Below are 13,325 nucleotides of genomic sequence, written 5' to 3'. Positions count from 1 at the left end.
TCGCACTGCTGCTCACTGCAAATGCTTGCAGTGCTGGAGGAAGGACACAGCTTAAGCGAAGGGGGTGCAATCGCGAAAGCAGCAGGCAATCGCTGAGTCTTGGTAGAATGGTTGCATAAAGCCTTGGGCGAAGCAGTCCTTCTCAGACAGCATTTACGTGCCAAGCCTGATATTATAGGAGTCGGCGTACACGTATGCCGAGACAGTGGTCGTGCGCGTCAGTGCACCGCCAGTCGTGGTGTTGGTTAGAAAGTTACGCTGAGGAGAAAGCCGCCTATGATTGGCGGTTCACTTGAATCTACTATGCGGAAATGTGCTGCCAGGAAGTTAAATATGCGAGTATGCAGGTCTTCGCTGCAGGTTTCCCATCCTAATGCTAATACCGCAACTTTTGCTGCATCATTCTTCTCTGGCTCAGCTATTGACTGGAAAGGCCTTCCACTGAAACCACCTTCCCATCCACATTTTTTAAATTTTATACCATTCCTATTCAACGGATAATATTTTTCACATAAGTTTATGTTCATTCCTCTACCCACACCGTATGCAATACAACAGTGAAGGGGAGGGGGCTGTTTAACGTAAAAAGTGATGTATATTGATGAAGCAGGGTGAGCAGCTGTGAACGCAAAGTACAATGTTATTAAAACGGGGTTGCTAAGCGGCATTCTCAGGTTCGGTAAAACACTTGAGTTCTTTCTGGTGCCACTTGTAGAACGAAATTAACTAAGGAAATAACATAAATACGAAAATCAGTTATATTCCCGTCAGCAGCAGCAACATCAGGGAGGTTTCTCGGATTAAAGCACTGGGTTGCAAGTGGAAACCTCGTTAGCGTTGGCTTTGGCGAATGAATGCAGTTTACTGTTAACGAATGCGGGCCGTCTATGCTCCTTTATATGAGAATGTGCCACATGTAACAATGTACCAGCTGCTGGTAACCATGGGTCATGAAGATTATGTGAACTTGGGAATAGATTCATATTATTATTATTATCAGTATTATTATTATTCTACCAACGTCTCGTTCAAATTACGGGAAACAGTGCTTTGAGTACACTATACCAACGCTTTTAAATTTTTATTATTCGGTCCGTTTTGATCTCTTTACGGCATCCAACGAAGACCTCCGAGTGCTGAGATTAGGACAGGCAGTTGCAGCGAATTTTCATTTCAACCGTGAAGTTGAATTCGTGGAGCTAAACCACTCGTTTTCGTGTGTTGGCAGCATGCGCAACAAATTTGAATAAGACAACATAGAAGGCTTTTCGTGGAAGCAATGTCCTGAACACTTTCTTTTAATATCACAACAATGACGCACAGCAGATATTGAGCTACCGAAAGGAACAAAAATTTTTTCACAAATAGGACGGATTAGTCTCATCGCACAAGATCGCCTTTCCTGTAATACTCATCAAATTTGCTTCGAAAGTAGTTGATTGTTTCTTTCCACGCTTCTTTTTTGATATAAGTGCGATGACACTGCTGGGTTTGAGTACCGTGTCACCCGCAGTGTTGCCTGCAAAAATATTCGGCATTAATCAATGGCAGTGCGCACCTTTCAGAAGAGGCCCTCGACCACCGACTGTATCGACCGCCGAGGCAGTTTGAGGCCCACTTTCATGCACAGAATTTTCACCCTGGCCAGGAATTCCCCTAGCTCATATTTTCACATCTTGCCCCGCCACCGCAGAAAGGCGTCTCTATGCGCCTGCTGCATAGAGACGCGTCTCACTCAGCTTCGTTCCCTGAGCCTCGGCTCGGTATCTCTTAGCCACGACAAGTAACGCCCGCGTGTTACAACTGCGCCTCAGGCTCTCCACGAACCCCTCTGCGCACTCACACCACCCATAGCGAGCGAGCTCGCGCGCCTCATGAACACTGCAAATTAAATTAGCAGCCCGCCGGTACGTTGCGTCCGTCGGCGCTTCTTCACGCGTGCCTGGGCGCGCTCACTTTTAGGCAGCGCCGAAGCAAAAAAGCGTGAATGTCGAGGCAGGAACTTGGCGCCCCTACTACAAAGCTTCTGCGCGTCAGCCTTTCTTTTCCGTTACTCAGGCATCCGTGCAATTATCATATTTATGAGGTGACGCTGCGCTACATTGATTGTTGCGCTCGGCGTCTGGTTTCTCACGTCACGTTTATAACCTCTGTTCTTCTTGTTCTTGGCTTTTCTCTTGGATGCCACGGTGCTTCTCAGCTTCACATGCAGGGCCTTGTTGTAGTTGTTCTTGACGGCATGGACCGCGGAGGCGCTGAAAGCGAATTCCAGTGTCACAAAAAAAATATAAGTGGCTCTGTGCAACGTACACTGCACCAATGAACAGGGTTGAGCATGCAGGCCCTGCGTGGTTAGGTGGGGGTCATAAACAACTCGCATAGCAGGGGTTGAAAAAGCTGGAGCAAAAAAAAAAAAGAAAAGCGGTTTTTCTCGAATAAAATGAAAATCTTAATGCATCAAACTTTACGAAGACCTGCTAAGCGTCGGGCCCGTAGTGCGCTTACAAATGGCGTCGTCTGGTGAATGTTCTCAATGCGCAATTTACGATGAAGCTTGGAAGAAGACGAGAACACGTCTGTTCAAGTTGTTTTCTTGCTAACGCAGGAGTAAAGCATTGGTTTAGACATCACAAGGTTACCATAAATGGTCTCTACACAAAATGAAAAATAGCCTCAACAGTCTGCTTTAGCCAGAAGAACTGAATTAAAATTTAACGATCAACGAAACTTTGCTAAACAGGCAAGTCAGAGTCATACGCTTACGGTGCGCAAGAATTTATCTAATATGCGCTTATCTAATTACTAAGAATTGCTAAGCCGCATCTCTTAAGTTCTGAGCGATGTACGTGCGACTTCTTCTAAGAATAAAAAAGGACACTAATGGAGCAGTATTTCCGAATAAGTAGGCAGAAAAGTTAGCTGAAAAGCTTAGGACTCTCATAACTTCTTTAGTACTAATTAATTATCTCCACCAAATTCGAGATTTTTTTCATTTTCCAGCTGCCTTGTGACTCCCAACACCACCAGTAACGAGGCAGTATGGCTATAGGCAAAGAAAATGGGATTAATAACTCAGCACTGTGTAGTTTCTTCGCAACCACCATTCTTAAAATGTTCATTTCATTCAACGCCGCCTGCCTCTTGCTTACTTCGGCAGAATCGATTTCCTTCCACATGAGTTCGCCGAAGTACATGAGAACTTTAACGACTAACCCTAAAACTTTACGACCGCCGGTATTTAGGTTCATACCAGTGCTTTGACAACACCGCTTCTTGAGAGCGGTGACCGGAACTGCCACCCCCTACAAAGGGTGGAAGATTGTGGGTGGTGCGTACTCAGTGATTGTGGCCCTGTATACACATGCAGTTCGCTAAACATTTCGTAGTGATTCATAACGAAGTGTATATGCTCAACATGAAGGCATAACTATGCGTGTTTTCATTCTCTGAATGCTGCAGGTGATGCTCGCAGACCGGCTGAACATACCAAGCGCACCCGTCGGCATCGCGGTCGATGTACCACTCTGCAAGAATCATGCCGTATCAGACCTCATGCATCGGACACTAGAATGCGGCTAACGAGAGCCAAACACGTCTTGAGCGGGTGCAAAAGAGAAAACTGCGCTTGAACAGAACACAGCCAGCGAACGAAGCCAGCCATGACCGCCAGGGCTGCAGCGGCGACCACTAAGTGGCCGACGATGCTTATCGGTGCCGATCCCCACTACGCCAGGGTACTAGAGGACAGCCGTCAGGACAACTGGAGCAGCGCTCAACAGGATCCGTGGGCAAACAACGACACCAGCAGCAGTATCCAGGCCAATTTGAGCCTGTCCTGGCACGAGAATCTCCCGGTGGTGGTCACCGTGTCCCTTCTGCTCTGCCTGGTCATCGTGGCTACAGTGGTTGGGAACATCTTCGTCATCGCGGCCATCATCCTGGAACGCAACCTGCGCACCGTCAGCAACTACCTAGTGCTCTCCCTGGCAGTGGCCGACTTGATGGTTGCCTGCTTGGTGATGCCCTTAGGTGCCGTTTACGAGGTGACCCGAGAGTGGCGCATGCCTCCCGAGCTCTGCGACGTGTGGACGTGCTGCGATGTGCTCTGCTGCACCGCGTCCATCCTGCACCTTCTGGCCATCGCCGTGGACCGGTACTGGGCCGTGACCATAGTGGACTACATGCGGCAGCGTGACGTGCGCAAGGTGGGAGCCATGATCTTCCTGGTGTGGAGCGTCGCTTTCGTCGTCTCAATCGCGCCCATCTTTGGCTGGAAGGATAAGGACTCACGCAGCCGCGTTCTGCACGAGAAGAAGTGCCTGGTGAGCCAGGACGCCGCGTATCAGGTGTTCGCCACCTGCTCCAGCTTCTACGTGCCACTCATCATGATCTTGCTGCTCTACTGGCGAATCTTCAAGGTGGCCCGCCAACGCATCCGGCACAAGCCGGGTGCCAAAGCGGTTCTCATCGTGCACAAGGAGCCCTCTACGTCATCGGCCGTCGCCTCCAATGAGAACACGCCTCAGCACAACGCCACCTCGGCGGCGAACAACAGCAGTAACCAGTCATCGCCGAGTAACGGCATGAACAAGGCCATGCACGGCGGCATCGGCCGCCTTCTGGTATTGACGAAGCGCGAGAAAAAGCACGTCGAGGAGACCATCGAGTCTCGGCGAGAGCGGAAGGCCGCCAAGACGGTGGCCATCATCACGGGCGTCTTCGTGATGTGCTGGCTCCCATTCTTCGTCATGGCACTAGTAATGCCCCTGTGCGAGACGTGCGACCCGGGAAAGCTGGTGTTCAGCTTTTTTCTGTGGCTTGGCTACGCGAACTCGATGATAAACCCGATCATATACACCATATTCAGTCCCGACTTTCGGAACGCGTTCAATAGGATACTGTGCGGCAAGAAACTCCCCATGAGATGACAGCAATGAGTGTGTCAATGCACTGCAGGCAACCATAAGTTGCTTTGCACGGTGTGGTGTTATGTCTAGGCCGGCCAGTACGACCGCAATTTTTGATCGAGGCTCAGTATCGCTGTTCAGCTGTTGTCTATTTTTGTAATCTCCCCATAGAAAGCAATGGTCTAAAATGAAACGCCTCCTTACGCCGTGCCAGAACATTTTACGCTTATAGTCCTGCTGAGGTGCGCTAAATTCAGGTTAGGGATACGGACTGGCTCCTGTTACTGGCAGTACATATACTACATTTGTTACACCGTGGTAAGATCAAGCATCGAAACACGCATAAAAGCATGTACATGTTTAGATTTTGGGGCTAATGATAAAGACGCATAGCTGTATCTCACAGCTCACGGTTAGCTGTTATATTGTAATTACAAAACACATCACGAAATCTCTCTTGATAAAATATTCGCCATTTGCATTACGTTTTTCTGATTCACCTGCTGTTTCTCGCTACATAGCGTTTCTCCACCTAATACGCGTAACGAAGGTAGGAAAAGAAAGCCCTTCTCAGCGCTCGTTGGGTAGCTTTGTTTAACGTTACTGTGGAAGGTGGTGCCAAGGATAAAGTCTTTGTTGTTCTCTTTGGCTCGGCAAATGTGCTTGAGTCACGAGAGTGCCGTTCAGTGCATGGGGCTCTGCACCGTTCGTCGGTCTCTAGCAATGCTGCGCGCTCTTTCGCTCAAGCATCGCGTTTTTCTGTAAGCCCAGTTTCTCACTATTGGTAACCTCTAAAGCTGACATTAATAGCATCGTTTATCAGCTATCTTACCTATCCCCTTTCCCCAATGTATCAGGAAATCAAGCATTGTTATTCTGTGTACATGTACATTTGTGCTGTGCATTCCTCGAGTATGTTCAAATCTGCTGAACTCAGCTAACGCACAGCATAGCGAACGCAGGCTTGAAGGACTTAAACAAGTACTGCTGCTTTTCCTACTTAACTACAGAGTGGGCACGGCCTTGTGACTTATCCTACGACAAAGCTCCCACTTTTGTGCGTAACTAGGTTGCCAACGGTAACGTGAAACTAGCAGGGAAGTGCTTCTGCTTCATAACAGTGTACAGCGTCTTTGTGATATTGATGTGAGTGTGTGTGCGTGTGAGTGGACGTCAGGAAGAATTGTGTAAAATGGTTGTCATGCTTACTACAGTTGTCTGTACATATAATCCCCGTCTACAATGGTTCATGTTTCCAGAAAACACAGCGATATCCAGTATACATAGCCACATCTTTGTCCTGCACCAGCTCTATGTATTTGTGTGGTATGAATTGACATGCTGTATACACTCTTGTAAAGGTACTAATGTGATACATCGTTTTCAGAACCACGTGAAACCGTGAAAATCTTACCTTCATTGTAACTTGAATTGAATGTCTTTCCTTTCGGCCAACTAGTAGTTCTTTCAGTGAAAACAAGAGGAAAATCCTTGTTTTATTCTGATAGCGATAGCTTCACAGAAAAGAACGGGATCATCTAGATGAAAGGTAGCGTGCACATGGAAAACTGTCCTGTTCCTATAGTGAAAAACAAATATAAACCAACTTTCTTTGGAATTCCTACTTGCAAACAGTAAATATAGATAAGAATTGAAATAAAATAAGCATTTAATTATGCTTGAGACACCAGGTAAGGCTCACAGTGAATTTCGTACTCATTCATACGTAGTATTGACTCAATTCTTTATTGGGTACACGTGACCATGTCTGATAGTTCACACAGGAAAGCTAAAGGAAATACTGGCATGTTTTCTCCCCAGTTTCGAAAACCGACCGGAGCTAATACGCCGGACAGTCGTCAACATAATTTCTAGACTGAAGTGTGCGATCGGCTTTCTAAGCTCTTTTAGAAGTTTGTTTTCTCAAGATTGTTTTCTTGCTTAACTTTTTTCGCCTCTATACTGCTGGCAGATACCTACCATGGCATCAGCACTGAGAGCTCGCAAAAACAGTCAGTGTTCTGCTTCGATAACGAAAGTGGAAGAGGCCACAGACAGGTAAAGCAAACACTGAATCAGAAACACCTTTACTCTTAATTTTTCTCTGAACCAGGGTAAAAATTTTATGAGTTGTTCGCGCTTCCTATCCTAGGCTTTATAATTTGCGTGTCCTAGAAAAAATCAAAGCAAAGTAAGAGGACACACGACAAGGATGGAACCCACTTCTACAAGACGTGTATTTCTGCCTGTGAAGGTGCTTTTCGTGGGACCCAGACTCGTCATTTCTTCGTAAAAGTTTACATGGACGCTCGACAAGCCTTGAAGCGCAACTGTGAGCTACATTTTATATTCCGGTACAACAAGACAACAGCTGAAGAAATGGCCATTCGCAAACAGTGTTAGCTCATGAATTTATATATTTTCTTCATAGCGCTTTTGTTAGATATAAATTAAAGAAAATTTTCTCTGCGAACACTTCTCGTTATGCTGCTTCGGTTTCCAGTTCCTCCCTCCTGAGCCATCAATGTAAATTACTGCTCTTCTCATTTGTTCATGCTTTACGTCCTCGTATGATGAACCTTGTCATGTTCCCCAACTTCAACATCTCCACAGGTACTAATACTAGAATCAGGTCTACACTTAGCAGCCTTTATCTCCAAACCGAAATACTCAGCTATACCAGGGAATAAAAAACTAATGAACAGTAGCAAAAGAAAAACACATATCCTAAGAACCATTACCGCTTCGATCGTGTTTTGCTACTCTACATATTCTTGATCCTGATATTTCAGTTACGTCTTTGTAGGCGTCATAAAAATTCCTGGGTTCACTTTTCTCGAGCAATCGAGTCTAGGTGCATTACTAGAATAGACACGTAGAGGTTAGAAGACGCAACTTCCTAGAGGGCACTTGTAGCTGTCGACCTGCATGCAGAAGAATCAGCAGGCTGTCACTGGCAGAGACTGTAGGCTCGCTGTCGGAAGTGGCCAGCCATTCTTTCCTTTCACAAGATTCCCATTGTCTTCCCGCCTAGTAAAGACCTCTTAATGACGTGTACTCCCGAATAAAAAAAAAGAGCGCGCTTAGCAAAGTGAGCAGTACCTAAGTAGCAAGACTGCCAAGGCTTTTCGCTCAAGAAATCTCAAAGCAGTCGCGCTATGTAAAGTTGGCATTGTCTTCGTAGAGTAACCTAGCTGTCAGTACTCGTGAGTTTGTGCGTCTGAGTGTAAGGATGCGTGTGCCAACGAATGCAGATTTTATTTTTTGGTCCTTCGCTCCCTGTTGGTTATACTTTGTCGCCTCACCGTCACATGTCACTGCTCAAATAGACACGGCTGCAATGAGGAACATATCAACAAAACCAGAAACAGAGAGACAGCGTGCACAGTGGCTCGTCTGTGCAAAAAACTGAGTCCCCAGAAGAACTTCGGCGAAATATGTGTTCTTTGCAGAAACATCCCCAAAATAGCACGTCTGGAATAATCTTAACTATGGAGAAATTTAGGCTGCACGCTGTCGGACATGCGTACAAAAATTTGCCCCTTTTTCTCTTTCGAATATTTATATGTGTAGAAATAGCTGCACAATAGCTGAAAGTTTTCGGCACCAGCAATCATGGGAGTGTCATGTATTTTGAGAAGCTAGAGTCGCATAAGTGCACTCGCACTTTTTTGGTACGAGTAATTACTAGCCCAAAAAGAGGAAATGTATAAAGGCCTGTTTTACTTCATTGTCAGCATATCATGAAATATTTCAGAGTAGATGAAACCTCGATTACCACTTCACGACTACAAACAGTGACCGCGTACTTATTACTATTCCAAGGTCTGCTTTTTCAGGCTAAATTACACTGTTCTACAGTGCCATGCAGTCGGTGGGAAATCAGAGTGATACGGGCACTGATATCATGCATAGCCTAGTTTACTAACGTTTTTCCACAGGAATAATATCTCCCCACCAAAAAATGAAAGATCTTCAGTTGAAAAAAAATTAAGCTTTTAATGACCTCATGAATATTTTTTAAAACGCGTTTGCACTATGTTTCTAGAATGGAGACTCGTTTGAGCGACGGATGCAGGCAGGCCTAATCCGCTGAGAAATAACTGGATTCCACGTACTTTAGTGCTATGATGTAACGTTACAAGGTGAAAATATTATTTTGTAACTCTGACAAGCTCAATAACGGGGTCTGCAATCTGACCTTGTGGGGATCTGACATAGTGTCTCACTAGGGAAGTGATGGTCTGTCTCATCACAAAACAAAACACAACGCATGCAAAAAAATAGTCATACATACTGGCAAAGTGCTCAGGTGTTCCAGTGGTACCATGTGTGTTCTACTCGAGCCGGCAGACACATATCAGGCTCAGTGAAAAAGCTATGTCTCTGTCAACAGGGGTCTGAAATTAGGTTATAACACAGGGGAAAGAAATCTAATTTCATTCAGTCTTTGACAATTTACCAGCGCAAACTTGAGAACTGGTGCCCTTCTGTGAGATAAAAAGCTTACCTGACGAGACATTTTAGCGGTTTAAAGGACTTGCTTACCCTAGGTTACGCTTTGCCATGATCAGTGTTGTGCAAGACAGCGTCTTCCAACGTTTAATGTTACAGGCAAATACTTTATTGTTAAAACTGAAATATTTTGGTGGCACTGATATTTCTGAATGGAAAAAGGAAAACAAACAAAATTTCAGCACTTGTTAGCGGTACGGCGGAAAACTAATACAACATTGCTCAAAAACAACTGTTCCGGCATAGTGACTAAATGCATGTTGTTCTCACTAATTAGCAAAAAAAAAACATCAACAGCACTTGACAATGTAAAGTTCACAGTGAAAAGAAAATAGTGACGAGCTGCGTGTCGATGAAGAAAAGAGAGAGAGAGATAAAGAGAGGGGGAAAGGCAGGGATGTTAACCAGAAAGGTTTCCGGTTGGCTACCCTGCACTGGGGAAGGGAATGAGGTGATAAAAATGGAAGAGAAGAGAGAAGGAACGAGAGACAAAGTCACAATCTAGCAAGCAAGGCAGTCTCTCGAAAAGACAAAACATTGTCTTATAAGCCTTGATGGTAGTCGGCTGAAAGTAGCTACAAAAATGTATCTTAGGACTTCAGTGCATTTAAAAAGCAAGAAGTCTGCAAGTTTTCTTTCAGAGAGCACTTGCCAAGCGACTGCTTAGCAACTAGCAACGTTATGTTTTGGAAACTGAGGCTTTGTTCACAGCACTTCAGCTTACATTTCTCCAAACTCTTTGCAACATAGAAATTGCTGCCACATCCACATTTATGACCAATGTTCACTAGAATTGAAATTGGTTTCTCCGGTGCCTCCATTAGTCGTCGAATGAGTTCACTACAGTCGTAACTATAGAATTTCCATACATGGGAATGTAAATATGAAGATGGTTCAACCTCAATGCATGCCATTTATTTTTGTGAGAAAGTACATTAGCATATATTATAATGTATGCATATAAAACTTGAATGTTAAGTGTGCACAAATGCTTGTGTAAAATAGGGTAAGCGATGTCAAGCTTACTGCATTTCATAAAATTTGATCGTGCACAGTGTACATTTCACAACTATAACTTACTGTATAATATTCCTTTAATAACGATTAAACCTCCACCAATACCTTCTACAGCGTACGAGTGTACAGGACGAATGCATGACAGCAGTACTCTCAAGTTTCGTGTAGAAGTTGGCTTGAAAGTTTGTCCTTCTTGAGAAACTGTGTGTACAAATGCCGAACCTGTGGGAATACACGCTTAATATATATTCGAGCTTTTGAGTCATGAATAAAGTTTGATTTCCTGTTGAATCTCAGACGGCTTGGTCATTTCATTTAGTGCAACAAAAGGTGCCGCTCCTCGAAGAATAATATCCCAGCGTTGGAGGGGTGCTACTGAGCATTAAAAAAATATTGAAAATATCGCCCTTAATATGTGGCCAAAGGCCACATATAAGGCATGATCACAATGGGTTTGCATATCAGGCGTCATGTGCCGGCAGGTCTAATCGTAACGGTATATTGCTTATAATTTATAAAATTAGGTGATACTACTTAATCAGCATGCCACCTTTATGTGGCCCGCAAGTCACACGTGCCTTTATTCGCAGCTATATATAAGTAGTTATTTTCGAAAATTAAATGAATGTACGAGAAAACGGACGGATTCCAAGTACGCTAAGTTGCCTGCATATTTTCTTGTTCCTACTCTTCCACTGAAGCTAGAAAAGAAATGCATAACGATACTGATCACAAACCAGGCCAGCTGCGTGCGTTAGAGTCTATGTCAATTTCTGCCGATACAGTCCGTGGTGATCTACATCCTCTTGGTCTAGCCAATTGCATTGGCTAGACCAAGAGGATGTAGAGGATTGGCTAGACGAAAAGACTCTTCCATTTAGCTGGTATCTCACGCCAAAGCATTGGGCTAGACAAAAAGAGTTCCACTGAGCTAATATGCGGCAGGTGGCCACGAAACCAGCTACTAATGGCGACCAGCGGGTGGCCACCAACCAGTACGGGGCTGCCAGACACATGCCCCACAAACTGAGGATGTGTGGCACCACGAACACTGCTGTAGTTGCCCGCCTCATCTTATGGGGAAACCATCGAGACGATAGGGGCCAAAACATTTTCCGTCCCCCAATTCACGAACCGACCCGGTGTTTTCAAGAAGTGCTGTGAGCCGTTTTTCTCTTTGTGAAGCTTGTGCTCGCCCCCCTCCCCCCACCGCCGTCCCAGTTGGTAAATACGCCTTCCAATTTTAATTTAACGATGCCAGCAGAGCTTTTCGCAGAAGAGCCGCGCTAGCACTTAGCCCAGCATCAGATGGAAGAAGCGCATAGGGGCTTCTACGGCTGTCCCAAGTGTTGTCCCGAAACAGCCGTTCTAAACTTGCCAATTTCTGCTTCAATTACACTGAAGCACTACGCTCGTTGGCAATGCAGCTGGTCGCCTGCACACTCAACTTACTCGGGCAGGTTCCAATGGGACTGCCTTCGCTGGTCTGCTCTCAGCAATTCCTAATAATCTGGGCTGATTCGAATTTTCAGCTGGCTTCTTCATGCCGATGGCGTCGTTGACCTGCCGTCGGCTTCAAGCACAACGGAAATGCTTACCATCTTCATCAACGTTCTCTTCTTTGAGGTCTGGAGATAAGCCCCAGATACGGCGCGACAAAGACCTGATACCAGAGGGCTTAAAATTAACGTAAGAAGCGTGACCTTTCGCTTTGTACCACACAGTTCTGTTTACAAAAACTTAATATGCGTTTTTACTTCGCTTTAAAGCACTGTAAAGCACGCGCCTATCCAACTTCTGTTCAGATGCGTGTCGTCCCCTGCATGCTTTCACAATCAGCATACAGCAAATTGAGCAAATTCAGCCTTGAATAGTCAACCGATTTCTGCCCGTACCTTGCATAAGATCGACAGTGCTACCTGTGTAAAGTACGTGTGACTTCGGGCATAACGGACGTCGGCGCTAAGATGTGGCTACAGAGCGCCAGGATGAGAGGGGTAAGGTATAGTAGCCTCTACCAAATGTAAGAGGGAGTTGTGAGTCAGCTGCATCTACAACACGCTGAGTTTGCAACACGCTGCAACGGTTCAGCCAAGCGTTCGGGCTGCGAACGAGCTTCACACCACATGGTCGTCGTTTTCTTTTTCATCACAGTTTACCACAGTGAGTGAGCGTGGCTGCTGCACTACAAAATAAATAATTCTTCTGATAGCACTGTTAACCAGCAGATGTGGAGTACAAACTCAAGATAACAGGACACATATTTCTCTTCTCTTCTGACCATTTCGCCGTCACAGGCCCCATCAAGCGAAAATAACTGACCGTGCATTTATACTTAGTTTTAATTCTATCATGCCTTTTTCTTCGCGTCTTAAGAAGCGCTTCCAAATTACACCATGTATAACGAAAATCTTACCATGAAATACAGCTTAAGCAAAAGCGCATCATGTGCCAAGCCTAGACAGGCCCTATAAATATTCGTTTGCATGGAAGCGAATAAATCCACGCCCATGCAGCGCTGCCTTCACGTGGCTGGTCCGGAAAGGCGACAAATGCTTGTTGGCCTGCTGACGACATCTCCGCATGTCAGCGGAGTAACCGTTCACGCTGAGTTTCAGGATCGGTAAAGGCCTGCTCACACTCTGTGCGGAGGAGTAGCACTGTGTCCTTGAATTCTAGCTACGCAGGTCTGCTGCCGCCAGTGGAGCCCTGGACTAGCGGTTCTGACCACCCGGGTCCTGAAAATTAATCAACTGTAAATAAAAGGTTTCTATATCTCTGTCTCTCTCTATCTCTCTCGAAGTAACTCCGACTTCTTTCTATACAGGCTGTGAGTAACATCCTACTTCAACCGTCTTCTCTCTTTTTCTTTTATTTTGTTCGCCT

At 45.4% G+C, this 13,325-nt stretch overlaps 1 protein-coding gene across 1 annotated transcript in view; it reads left to right on the top strand.

Annotated features, from left to right (window-relative positions):
- Window positions 1–9,802, top strand: part of LOC149343250 (5-hydroxytryptamine receptor-like) — a 62,378-nt gene extending 52,576 nt beyond the window's left edge. Inside the window, exon 2 of the mRNA XM_089545791.1 lies at window positions 3,460–9,802. Coding sequence (XP_089401917.1) covers window positions 3,660–4,928 — 1,269 coding nt within the window. The 5' untranslated portion in view covers window positions 3,460–3,659 and the 3' untranslated portion in view covers window positions 4,929–9,802. The remainder of the gene's footprint in view (window positions 1–3,459) is intronic.
- Window positions 9,803–13,325: the final 3,523 nt, after the last annotated feature.

Source organism: Amblyomma mixtum, chromosome 5 (assembly GCF_055824585.1).
Source record: "Amblyomma mixtum isolate Tamu chromosome 5, ASM5582458v1, whole genome shotgun sequence".
Taxonomy (NCBI): domain Eukaryota; kingdom Metazoa; phylum Arthropoda; class Arachnida; order Ixodida; family Ixodidae; genus Amblyomma; species Amblyomma mixtum.
This window is presented reverse-complemented; position numbering and strand designations above follow the sequence as displayed.